The sequence below is a fragment of the Phascolarctos cinereus genome, unplaced genomic scaffold (genome assembly GCF_003287225.1).
Source record: "Phascolarctos cinereus isolate Bilbo 61053 unplaced genomic scaffold, phaCin_HiC Scaffold_3;HRSCAF=262, whole genome shotgun sequence".
Taxonomy (NCBI): Eukaryota; Metazoa; Chordata; class Mammalia; order Diprotodontia; family Phascolarctidae; genus Phascolarctos; species Phascolarctos cinereus.
This window is the reverse complement of record NW_027555736.1, coordinates 105855402-105868972: the sequence shown is the minus strand read 5'-3', so window position 1 is coordinate 105868972 and position 13571 is coordinate 105855402. Positions and strand designations below refer to the sequence as shown.

Sequence of the window (13571 nt, the reverse complement as noted above, 5' to 3'; positions counted from 1 at the left end):
GTAGACTACCAAATATTGTCTACGGTTATTTTGTTATATTATCTACAGTTATTTTAAATGGAATTTCTCTCTCTTGTGCTGGAATTTGTTGGTGATATGTAGAAATGCTGATGATTTATATGAGTTCATTTTATATCCTGCAACTTTGCTAAAGTTGTTAACTATTTCAAGTAGTATTTTAGTTGATTCTCTAAGTAGACCATTATATTATCTGCAAAGAGCAATAGTTTTGTTTCCTTGTTGCCCCTTCTAATTCCTTCAATTTCTCTTTCTTCTCATTGCTAAAGCTAACATTTCTAGTACAATATTGAATAATAGTGGTGATAATGGGCAACCTTATTGAGAAAGCTTCTAGATTATCCCCATTACATATAATGCTTGCTGTTGGTGTTAGATAGATACTAGTTATCATTTTAAGGAAAACTCCATTTATTCCTATGCTCTGTAGTGTTTTTAGTAGAAATGGGTCCTGTATTTTGTTAAAAAGCTTTTTCTGCATCTATTGAGATAATCATGATTTATGCTAATTTTGTTATTGATATAGAAACCTAGGAACCAGGAAAACAATTTGTACATTACAATATTGTAAAGATAAATATCTACAAAAGATTTAGAAATTCTAATTAACACAATGACTAATTATAACTATAGGGGACTGATAATTAAACATGCTACCCATTTCCAGAGGGAGGAGTGATAAACTCAATGAAACTCATTAAAGTATACAAATTTTTTTGACATGGCTAACGTGAGAATTTGTTTTGCTTAACTATACATATTTTTAACAGGTGTTGTTTTTCTTACTTCCTCAATGAGGAAGATAAGAGGGAGAGAACTAGAAAATAAAATAAAATTGAATTTTAAAAAATCATTATGTTGCCTGTGAATAGAAAGAAATGAAGAAAATTAAAAATCCATTAACAAGGTACAAACCAAAGTTTAGGAGGTTATAAAAGCTTTATTTCTCCCCCCCTCCTTTTTAAACTCCCTAAAGGTATTTGCTTCTTAGACTTTCTATACTGATTTTCCTCAGACCTTATATTAAGAGCTTTATGCTGATAACAATACTTACCAAATTATTAACATCACGGATACTCAGTATTCCATCTTTGGCTGTTGATGCTAGCCACTTGCCATGAGATGATAGGCACAATATTCCAGTTCCAAAATGTCTGCTTTGCATTTTGATCTCTGGTTTGAGAACTACAACTTCGCTATCCTTATAAACACAAAAGAAAATATCAAGCTATATTTAAGATAATGGAAATAATTCTTATAGCTTATAAGAAAAAAACCACATAATCTTGTTGACAGTTTGATCATTGGTATTAAAAAAAAAAAAGGAAGCAGCTAGGTGGCTCAGTGGATAGAGCCTTAGGCCTGGAGTCAGGAAGACCTGAATTTAAATTACATCTTCAGACCCTTACTGGCCATGTGATCCTGGGCAAGCCACTTAACCTCTGTTTGCCTTAATCCACTGGAGAATGAAATGGCAAACCACTCCAGGATCTTTGCCCCCCCAAAAAAAAAAATCCCATGGAGAGTATTAGCATGATATGGTCCATGGATCACAGAGTTGGACCTGATTGGACAACCAAACAACAACAAATTAAAAAATAAAACAACACCCAACATTACTATATGAAATAAGCAAGTACACATGGCTCAATGGCCTAATAAATAGGGTCCATCCCTTTTTTTCAACGTTATTTCCATCTGGGTACTCAAAAATTTGTGTCATGCTTTAAGGTATATTTTTCAGACAAAATCATTTTGGTAAGTCAGTGCTTAAGGTTTATCTCCTGCCTGTTCTTCAACACCAGACTCCTAAATAAAAATGAAGGCCCATTTTGAATACTACTTGATTAATTGAAGTATCTGTTAACAGAATCAAAAGCAATCAAATTGATCACAAAGCAACTAATCTGGTAGGCTTTTGTAAATAGCAATATAAGACCTTCTGTAGACCCTGCCTAACATAGATCAAATTATATTATAAAATCAATTATTACTCAAAATAAGATTAAAATTTAACATCTAAAGCAGGAGTTAGCAAACTTTCAGAAGGCCCACTTGTGAAGTTATGAGCAACTTGGAAAAAAATTCTCCTTATACATTTCTCTAATTTCAAATGCATTTGAATTAAAAAGTACCTCTTTTAAGATGAAAATGTTATCTCCTTCCCCTTTGTAACTGCTGAGAGTTACAATAGCATAAATATGTATTCAGAATGACCCTCTCTCCTATCTCCAGATAGAGCTTGACATTAATACTTAAAATGGTTTGGGTCTTTTTTTGGGTGAGGGCAGTAAGGGATGGGGAACAGACAATATTGGAGGCCCTTCCAAAGTGGAATAAATGAATGAAAAACCACTTATTAAGCACTTACTGTGCACATTGTGGTTTCCTCCTTCTCCCCTCTTTTTCATCTCATATCACTCAGATGCCTTCTGACACTATCTCCTCCTTCACCTGTCTCACGTAAAGAGGTAGCCCAATTCCTTAACAGGGCAAATTACCTACACAAATGATCACACTTCATCCTGTCTCTTCCACCAGATTGTTGGCAGGTCTGCCTGCCACAGGTCTCTCCCCACTCCATTCCATTATTCCTTTTCCACCAAAGTGATTTTCCTAAAGTGCAGGTCCAACCACGTCACCCTCCTCTCCCCATACTCAATACATGGCAATGGCTCCCTATCACCTGTAGGATAAAATACAAAATCCTCTGTTTGGAATTCAAATCTCTTTCCTTGTATCCCTCCCCCTCCTCCCACCTCCCATTCTTCTTACACTCTCCTCACTGCCACCTCCTCTTCAATTCAGGGACACTGGCCTCTATTCTTTCCCATGAATACGACTTTCCACCTCTCAGCTCCAGGCATTCTCTCTGGCTATCCCTAAAGCCTGGAATTCTCTCCCTCCTCATCTCTGCCTCCGGGATTCCCAGCCTTCAAGTCCCAACTAAAATCCCATCTTCTACAGGAAGTCTTTCCCAAACCCTCTTAATTCTGGTGCCTTCCCTCTGTTAATTGTTTTCTTTTTATCTTGTATTTGGCTTGTTTGTACATAATTGATTGCTTCTCTCCCCTATCATATCGGTAGCTCCTTGATGGCAGGAACTATCCTTTACTCCTTTTTCTATCCCTAGATCCTGACTCAATTCCTGGCGCTTAGAAAACTTACTGCCTGTCTAACTGCCAGGTACAATGCTAACTCCTAGAGATACAAAAGAGAAACAGTCTCTGCCCTCAAGAAGCTTACATTCGAATAGAGGGAGTTATTGTCAGGGAAGATTGTTTTAGTCTGGAAAACCTTAGGGATCGTGAATGGAGCAACAGCACAGTTGGCACCTTTACCAGAAACAAGTAGTATTGATTTGTTTACTGTTCTTAGAGCAAATGAGGAGGGCAGAATGGAGTACATATAATGTGGTACAGTGACTAGGAATAAGTTGCCTCAGGTTAAAGCATATTCAAATCTAACGCTGAATAGATACAGTGGACTCCCACCAACAGATGACTCTCACCAATAAGGACAGCACAGCCCTAGATGGACATTTTTATACTACTTATGCTACTTATATGTATGTACATGTAAGTTTATGTGATAAATGAAATGGCATAGCTCAGTGCATATTCTCTGGAAATCTGGTATGAAAGGTGCAGCAAAAAGCAAGAGAGACAAAATTAGATGGGGCCCAGAAATTGGAAGCTTTTAAATGGCCAGAGTCTTTTGCTGGTAGAGAGAGAAAGACAGCTGAAGAAAGGAATGTGAAAGGATAAGAAGGGCAAAATTTGCTAGTTTTACAATTTTGCTTATGATCCAGATACAATTTGTTACTGAAAATTGTCTATTCTGAGCCTTTGACCTAGCAGGATTAGTTGTAAGGTGTGTGTTTGACACTGTGAAGAAATGACTCCTGCCATCTACACACACACATATCCTGGAATCCATAGCTGACCTTCAAAGTCCCTTCCCTAAAGATTTTCTTCTATCTCTAGCTGTCTCCTGGCTCCAACAGACCTCAGATGGAATTTGAATTCTCTGAGTCATAAGTAAGGAAGTCATTGTTGCTTCAATTCATCCAAGGCACATAGAGATTAAAAACCTATACTAAGGAACTAGAGGGAAAGTGATACAAAACAATGTCCAAAATATAAAGTACTGCCAAGTTATGCAGGCATTTATATGTTCTACAATGCACTTTGCCCACTACTCACTTCCAACCTGAAAATCAATCCTAGACAGTTTCTCCCTCCTTTTTCTCCCTTTACTATTTGGTTTGAATTAGAAAGAGGCCTCTCAATAGATCCAATGAAGTTTTAGTGAGAAGAAAGGATCCTTAGGGTGCTGATGGACAATTCTCAATCAAGAAAGACATTCTTATCTCTCTGTAAAAATAATCAGAGAAATACCAAATTTCCATAGTGTGGGGGCATGCATTTTGGTGTGACATGGAATGCCTGATTGGTACTTGTATGGCACCATTACTGGGGTGGGTTGTATCAAGCGTAATTGGTGACTGTCAGGAAGAAGCTCTCCCTCCACCCATCTACTTCTTGGAGGTAGAACTGGCACATTCCGACCTCTTTGGTTCCTGCTTTGTTGGGGATCCACTGCTCTCCCTTGGATTTCTAGCAGGGCATTGGTGGGGAGAGAGAAGAGAATTCTCTCTTCCTCCTCCCTTTCCATATGTAGCAATATTGTCTACAAGCAAATGACAGTGGAAACATGCACTCTCCTAGACAAGTCTGAGGCCCTGGCTTACTTTTCTTTCTATATTCTTCTGAATGCAGACCAGCAACTAGCAATCCTAAGAAATGGATGTTTTCAGCCTGGGCAAAACTCAAAAGTTTAAGAATTTGAGCATTTTCAGAATAAGATGTCAGTTGTTCAGTGGTATGGAGCTCTCTAAATAGCCCTACTTATCACAGGAAAAGAGTCCTATAAACAGGAGGATGCTATAACAGAACAGTTGTTGAAAGCCAAGCCTTTCTCAGGCTGGTCAGGAGAGTTTTTTCAGACCATGTGTGTGAGGAGAATGTGAAATATCTATTTGACAATTAATATTTCAGGAGAGTTTCATGAGTACAATGGGTTCTTCTTTTATATTCTTCATTTATTTATACTCACTTGTGGGTCATTTGTGTTTTAAACATTTTCTAGGGAAAAGAAAATAAGTAACTGTCCTAAATCTAATATCAATGTATTGTACATTTACTACCTTTTTAAAAAGAGGCTCTACAGGGTCTTGGAAAGATGCTAGACATTAGCCAAAAGCTTTGTTTAAGATATTTCTCCATATGTTTAACATGATTAACCTACATCAGATTGTTTGCCATCTTGAGAAGGGGAAGGGAAGGAAGCGAGGAAGAAAAATTTGGAACTCAAAATCTTGTAAAAAATGAATGTTGAAAACTATCTTTACATGTAATTTGAAAAATAAAATTCTATTTAAAAAATATTTCCCAAAGCTACTGGAGGCAGAGGTAATAAGCCAGAAAGAAACAATAAATCTGATCACTTTCTTTTGGGTCAGGTCCCTTTACGATGAATCTGGTACCTAAGAGTTCTGGATCATGGGCCACACACCATTACAAATATACAGAAATATTTCCTCTGTTTCTTAGGGTATAGGGAAAATAAGAGGAAAAGGAGGAGAAAAAAGATAATAAAAGTTATTTCCTTAGTATCGTTAAATGCTCTCCTATTTTTCATATGTTCATATAATAACTTTGGCTTCACAGTGATAATAATGTTACTAATAAAGACTATGTTATTGCCACATAGGTTCCAAATGATGTTGGCTTGAATTCAGGATAAATAAAGAATGTATTGACTAGAATTCCCTGGAACCAGCCCAGAGAATGAAACATAATTACACAATTTGTTTATCTTAATGGTTAAGGAAAATGATGTAATGTTCCATGTTTTGGCATAAAAATGGCAATAGAAGAATACCTTTTCAGGAATACTGTAGGTACAGATATATGGCACATGACTACAATAGCCATAAAAATGTTCATTGTGTAAATCCAAGACAGCAGAGGTTAGAGAATGATTTATTTTATATTGCCTCCTCTCAATGATGTCATTCTTCAGCCTCCCTCTTTCATCACAACAGTTGTCAGGGTCTATAAGATTTGGGGAAAAGAATGAATCACTTTAGTTGTTTATGTTTAACACAGTACTTAGCCCATAATAGGCACTTAACAAATGTTTACTGATTGACTGACTGGTATTTCAAATTTAACTTTTAAAACCCAATATGGAAAATATGTGCTCTCCTATTTATAAAAAACAAAAATATTTTAAAATGTCACTTATGTAGAACTAGTTGGTGAATGAAATCTAAGTCTTTTAAAATCATTCATATATTTTGTTTTCTTCTCTGATATTAACAAGTTGTGTGATACTGAGTAAAAATTACTGAAATTTCTATAGCTTAGATATTCCAATAGTTCAATAGTCACCTGGAATAAAATAATTCCTGGGTGTACAGAAAGAGTTAAAGCAAAAGTATAAAACATTCTCTTAAGTTTTAGATATCTGTTACTCTATGTATGAATATTATCTATAAACCATATAGACATGTTTCTATTCATAGCTTTACTTTTATATCAACACTAAAGGAATTTGGGGAATTTATTTTCACGTATCTTTCCATGTTAGAAAATTTTCTTTAACAGCTAACTGGCCTACCAGTTAACAGGTAACTAGCCTAGCAATTACTTGAATTTAACTATAATATTTCTGAAACTATAAAATAAATAACCAAATATTTTAGAAGGTGTGTCAATCCTGCCCAGTTTTCCTATCAGACTCAAAAGGAAAACAGGCTGACAGAAGAAAGTGAATAATAATAACTTATATTTAAATAATACTACTTTACATGTATTATCTGATTTTGAGACTTATGATAACATAAGAATTATTATATTTATAAGTGAGGATTCTGAGGCTCATAATGGTTAAGTGATTTGTCTAAGGTGATATAGACATGAATGACAGAGAATGTGAGTGCCAAGCCCAGTTCTTCCAATTCCAATTTTAGGGTGCTTTCCACTATTCCAATCTGTATCTGCCCCAAGCCAAAATAGCATAATGCTTACTTCGTTAAGCAATACCTTCCTGTTGTATCACATAGAAGAACAATTTTCCTTCTCTCTTTTTCTTACTCTTTTCCTTAAAATATTTGCATTTCCTGAAATAAACTGTAAGGTGATAGCAGTAACGTGTATGTAATCCATATATTACTGAATTACTTGCTCCTTTCTTACCTGTTAAGATTGCTTCAGGCAGAGAAAATATTTCCAATCTGCATCTTTCACTTTGTGAAGTATTGATAAGCACCATTACTTCAACTAGGTTTTTTTCAGAAATGTAGACTATAGACATTTGTACAATGTTACCATCGATTTCTGAAAACAGACAGAAACAGACACACACAGACTGGAATCTCTGGTACTTTTTAAACCTTTGCTTATTCCAATTTTGGGATTTCATTACAAACCATTCCTTAATTAAATTTCTGTCTCAAATTACAGGGGCTGAATGACTCCAAAGGACATTTTTATCATAATGGTAACAGATACTCTGGGCCAGTCTCTGAATTTATAACATTTTTGATATTTTATGTTCTAAAGAAAAAGACATTAAAGATACGAAGTAAGCTCTTTTGAGTTATAGTCTAAAATTATCTCAACTTCTACCACACCTCTAGTTTAATTTGGTTGGCTTTTTTTGTGACACATTACTAGAAATATAACAGAAAATATAAAGAATACATGCAAAATATGTTTTAGAGAAACCATTCGAAACCAAACATCAATGTAATTTTATTTTTTCTTTTTTTAAAAATTAATTTACTTTAAATGTAAAAACTAAAACTTAAATATACCATAAGAAAAGCAAAAAAAAAGCCCATTATAAACTTAAATACTAAAACTTAAATACAAAATAAGAAAAGAAAAAAAGCATTGCCATGTGCACAGAGGATTCAAAATACACAGCAATAAATTTCCATTTCAAGAAAGCCTATATAATAAATATTATACATTGTGGCCTAAGCTATCCATCTTTTGCTTCCTTGTAGGTTTTCTTTTGTTCTGTGCTGTGCACTTTTTACTTTATTCTTTTTTCCCCCTTTCTCTTTTCCTCCCCAAAGAAGGCTACAGTTAAGTGCAGATACACACACACATATAATATGTACAAACATACAAACATATTCATAAACACATATATGCACACATATACACATACATACATATGCATACACACATACTTATACATATACTTAGTTATCTATAATCATACTCATATATAGACATATACATTCATATGCATCTATGTAAGACAGTACTAGTTTATCTTCTGTTTCTCTGAGGGTGGATAACATCTTCCTTCATAGGTCCAAGATTTTCTATATTTTTCTAAGTCCACCAACTCATTGTTTCCTATACCACAGAAATATTCCAACCTTATACTGTCTGGTTATTTTAATTGGCTAAAACAATATTAATATGGCTGACATACAGTATAGTTTCCCTTTTTATCTCTTTTGATTAAATCCATTTTAGTTTTAACTTTGTCTGAGATCATGATTACTACTCCTGTTTTTTTTTCCCCTAACAAATTCTACTCCAGACCTTTATTTTATGTTTGTATGTATCTCCTATTTCCTATTCCTTCTGAATCTTCTACTTTACTTCTATCCACTACCTTGACTTCCTATTACTTAACCTACCCCTCCACCAGAGATCTCTCCCTTTTTCTCTTCCCCCCCATCTCCTTAACCTTTTATTTCTTTCTGAATTTAGAAGACTTCTGTACCCTTCTAGATGTATATATATATATATATATATATATGTAATTTCCTCTTTAATTCATTCCCAATGAGAGTAGGATTCCAGAGCTACCAGCCTTTTTCCCTCATCTAATTCCTCTGTGTCAGTTCTTCCTTTTGTACCTCATTCATGTAAGATAATTACTCTTTTTACCTTTTTCTAAATGGCTTACTTTTTAGTATCACATCATACTTAGCTCTACCTCATTCTTTCTTTTGAACTACCCAATTACTAATAACAGTCTTAGACATACAATTTACATTTCCTTGTATGAAAAGTAAACGCTCTGTCCTTATTGAGTCCCTAGTAATTAGTCTTTGATGTTTACCTTATATTTCTCTTGGATCTTGTACGTCCAATTTCCTATTGATTTCAGGTCTTTTTGAAACAAAATCCTGAAAGTCTGGCAATTCATTAAATGTCTATTTTTTTTTCCATCCTGGATTATGCTTAACTTTGGAGGGTATGATATTTTTGGCCACAACCTCAGCTGTTTTGCTCTTCAATATAAAGTGTTCCAAGACCTGTGGGAATTTTAGTGTAGCTGCTGCCAGGTCTTATGTTTTCCTAAGTGTGGCTCTGCCATATTTGAATTGTTTTTTTCTTGTCGCTCATAATATTTTCTACTTGAGCTGGAGGTTTTAGAATCCAGCTATGATATTCCTGTGGATTTTCCTCATAGGATCTCTTTCAGGTCATGATTGGTGGATTTTTTTCTATTTCTACTTTCCCCTTTTGTTCTAACACTTTGGGACAATTTTCTTTAATTATTTCTTGTATTATTGTATCAAGATTCTTTTTTTGATCATGGCTTTCATTATTCTTATGTTTTCTCTTCTTGATCTGTTTTCCAGTTCAGTTGTTTTTCTTATGAGATGTTTCACTTTTTCTTCTATTTTTTCATTCTTTATATTTTGTTTTGTTATTTCTTAGTCTCTTTTAACTTTGCTGGCTTCCCCTTGCCCAATTCTAATTTTCAAGGAATTGTTTTCCTCCTTAAGATTCTGGATCTCCTTTTTTCAGTTGGTTGACTTTCTTTTCATAATCTTCTTGGTTTTTTCTTCTTTTTTAAATTTTTCCTCAATCTCTCTCATTTTATTTTTAAAGTCTTTTTAAAGTTCTTCTATGAATTCTTTTTAGGCAGGTTACCATTTGACATTACTCTTTGGGGTAGGAAAGACTTTCTGTGCTTCAATATCCTCCTCTGAAGAAGAATCACAGTCTTCTCTATTCCCATAGTCACTTCCTATGGTTGAATTCTGTCTCCTTTGCCTGCTCATTTTAAAAAAAATTTATAGCAGTTTGCTATTATAATCACATCTAGTCCTGGGATATGGGGGATAGTGCCTCTGGCCTCAAATTTTTCTTCTCTTCTCCCCTCTGACTTTGAACAGAAATGAAGAACTCCACCCTCCTGTAAGCCATTAGAATTTATTGAGCAGGAGATTAGGGATAACATAGATCTGTGCTTTAGGAAAGGCTTTCCACAGCCAATAGTAGACTGTACTCTGCTTCTGTATTTACCAGGTGTGTGCTAGTATCTTCTCAACCAAGGCTGATCTCAGCAGCACAACAGGGCCTGGTATCCCTTATCAGCAGAGGTTCCTTTAATTTTCCTCAGCTCAGCTGCCAGACTTCCTACACTGTCCAGGAGGTGAAAGTTCCTGTGGCTGGGGCTGAGGCTGAGGCTACCCCTATCTAGCAAGCCCCAGGGTTCACTGCTTGCTGTTTCAGTGGAACTAGCTTGGAGGTATTTACTCTTCACAAGGACCAAACCTTGTAACTGGGATTTTTCTTCGGATGTTTTCCCAATAGTCTCAGGAGGACCACTGTTGTACCCAAACTCTTGTTTACTTTTACTGCTCTATGCTCACACTGAGGTGCTAGTTTGTCTTCTCTGTGGGGGAAATCCGGAGAGCTTGGAATTTTCTGACCTACTCCACCATCTTTCCAGAATCCTCCAATGTAATTCTCAAAGAAAAAATCTATAAAACTTATCTTTCAAACTAAGGAATGTTTGACTGTCGTGTGTAACTTGACACCATACCTCTATATTCCCAAAGTTCCTATTTACAATTTCATCCTTCTACCTAAACTGCTCTGTCCAAAATTACTAATGATCAGGCACAGCCAAGATGGTGGAGTGAAAGCAGTGATTTGCTTGAGCTCTCCCCCAAACCCCTCCAAATACTCATAAAAAATGGCTCTAAACAAATTCTAAAGCAGCAGAACCCACAAAAAGACAGAGTAAAACAAATTTCCAGCCCAAGACAGCCTGGATGGTTGATCAGAAAGGCGTATTGCACTGGGCGGGGAGAGGAGCTCAGTTCAGCATGGGCGCGCAGAGCGAGCGAACCTGGAGCAGGTCTCAGAGGAACGAATCACAGGCAGCTATGGCGGTTCCCAGACTCCTGGATCCACGAACGCCAAAGACAACTTAGAAGGTCAGTGGGAAAAGTCTGTTTTTTCAGTGAGAGAAGAGTTAGGTCAGAGCCAGTTCCAGAGCGCAGAGCATGGGCACCGGGGACGGTAGCTGCGTCCTGAGCTTCCGTCCCACTGACTGAGAGGGAATCAAGTGGCTGATCAGAGAGGGACTGCAGGGATCTCTTTGCTGGTGCTGAGGCAGGAATCTCTTGCTTTGCCCATGCTTGGATCAGGGTCACAGTTCTGGGTGGTGGTCCTGGGGTGAGGAGGAGCGCTGGCACAGTGGAGCTTGTAGTGGCAGTGGAGAGGAAACCTTCCTCACAGTTCCAAGAGAGAAAAGACTGCTTGTGGCCAGTCACTCAAAGACCAGAGCACAGGCCAGGAAAAGAGTAAACACCTCGACCCTTATCATACCACCTTGGAAGAACTGAAAATTTACAGGTCCCTACAAGTATCTCTGAAAACAGCTATACAAACCCCCGAAGCTTGGGACAGTACATTCTCCACATTGGAAGCAGACTTTTACCTTAACAAAGAGTTTAAAACTCAAATAGTTGGCTGGGATCATGAGCAAACCTTGCAAAAAGAGTCAGACTATATTATCTTACTTTGGTGACAAAGAAGATCAAAACATACAACCAGAAGAAGATAACAAAGTCAAAGCCCCTACATCCAAAGCCTCCAAGAAAAATATGAATCTGTTCCAGGCCCTGGAAGAGCTCAAAAGGGATTTTGAGAAGCAAGTAAGAGAAGTAGAGGAAAAACTGGGAAGAGAAATGAGAGCGATGCAAGAAAATCATGAAAAACAAATCAACAGCTTGCTAAAGGAGACCCCAAAAAATACTGAAGAAAATAACACCTTAAAAAATAGCCCAACCCAAATGGCAAAAGAGGTCCAAAAAGCCAGTGAGGAGAAGAATGCCCTATAAAGCAAAATTGGCCAAATGGAAAAGGAAGTCCAAAAGCTTACTGAAGAAAATACTTCCTTAAAAATTAGAATAGAGGGGCAGCTAGGTGGTGCAGTGGATAAAGCACCGGCTCTGGATTCAGGAGGACCTGAGTTCAAATCCTGCCTTAGACATATAACACTTACTAGCTGTGTGACCCTGGGCAAGTCACTTAACCCAATTGCCTAGCCAAAAAAAAAAAATTAGAATAGAGCAATTGGAAGACAGTGACTTCATAAGAAATCACGACACAGTAGAACAAATCCAAAAGAATGAAAAATTAGAAAACAATGTGAAATATCTCATTGGAAAAACAACTGACCTGGAAAATAGATCCAGGAGAGAGAATTTAAAAATTATTGGCCTATCTGAAAGCCATGATCAAAAAAAGAACCTAGACATCATCTTTCAAGAAATTATCAAGGAAAACTGGGCCCTGATATTTTAGAACCAGAGGGCAAAATAGAAATTGAAAGAATCCACTGATCTCCCCCTGAGAGAGATCCCCAAAGGAAAACTCCTAGGAATATTGTAGCCAAATTCCAGAGTTCCCAGGTCAAGGAGAAAATATTGCAAGCAGCCAGAAAGAAACAATTCAAGTATGGTGGAAACACAATCAGGATAACATAAGATTTAGCAGCTTCTACATTAAGGGACCAGAGGGCATGGAATATAATATTCCAGAGGGCAAAGGAGATAGGATTACAACCAAGAATCACCTACCCAGCAAAACTGAGTATAATCCTTCAGGGGAAAAAATGGTCATTCAGTGAAATAGAGGACTTTCAAGGATTCTTGATGAAAAGACCAGAGCTGAATAGAAAATTTGACTTTCAAATACAAGACTCAAGTGGAACATGAAGAGATAAACAGGAAAGAGAAATCATAAAAGACTTATTAAGACTGAACTATTTACATTCCTGAATGGAAAGATGATATTTATAACTCATGAGACCTTTGTCAGTATTAGGGTAGTGGGAGGGGAAAAATTATATTTATGTATGTATGTATGTATAGATAGATAGATAGATAGATAGATAGATAGATAGATAGATAGATAGATAGATGGAGGGCACAGGGTGAGTTGAAGATGAAGGGGTGATATCTGGAGAATAAAATTAAGGGGTGAGAGAGGATTATACTAGGAGAAGGAGAAAGGGAGAGGTACGTTATCTCACACAAAACAGACAAGAAAAGGTTCTTACAGTGGAGGGGAAACAGAGGAAGGTGAGAGGAAATGAGGGAATCTTATTCTCATAGGATTTGGCTTAAGGAATAACATACACACTCAACTGGGTATGGAAATCTGTCTTACTCTACAGAAAAATAGGGGAGGAAGGGGACAAGAGAG

The 13571-nt window shown here is 36.5% G+C and overlaps 1 protein-coding gene across 1 annotated transcript in view; it reads right to left on the bottom strand.

The window, feature by feature from the left end:
• LOC110209593 (cilia- and flagella-associated protein 43-like) overlaps nt 1-13571 on the bottom strand; it is a 180952-nt gene that overhangs the window by 98733 nt on the left and 68648 nt on the right. The window contains exons 14-16 of the mRNA XM_078151617.1: nt 7284-7424; nt 5965-6137; nt 1073-1219 (exon numbers count right to left, since the gene is read on the bottom strand). Of these exons, the coding sequence (XP_078007743.1) occupies nt 1073-1219; nt 5965-6137; nt 7284-7424 (461 nt within the window). The remainder of the gene's footprint in view (nt 1-1072; nt 1220-5964; nt 6138-7283; nt 7425-13571) is intronic.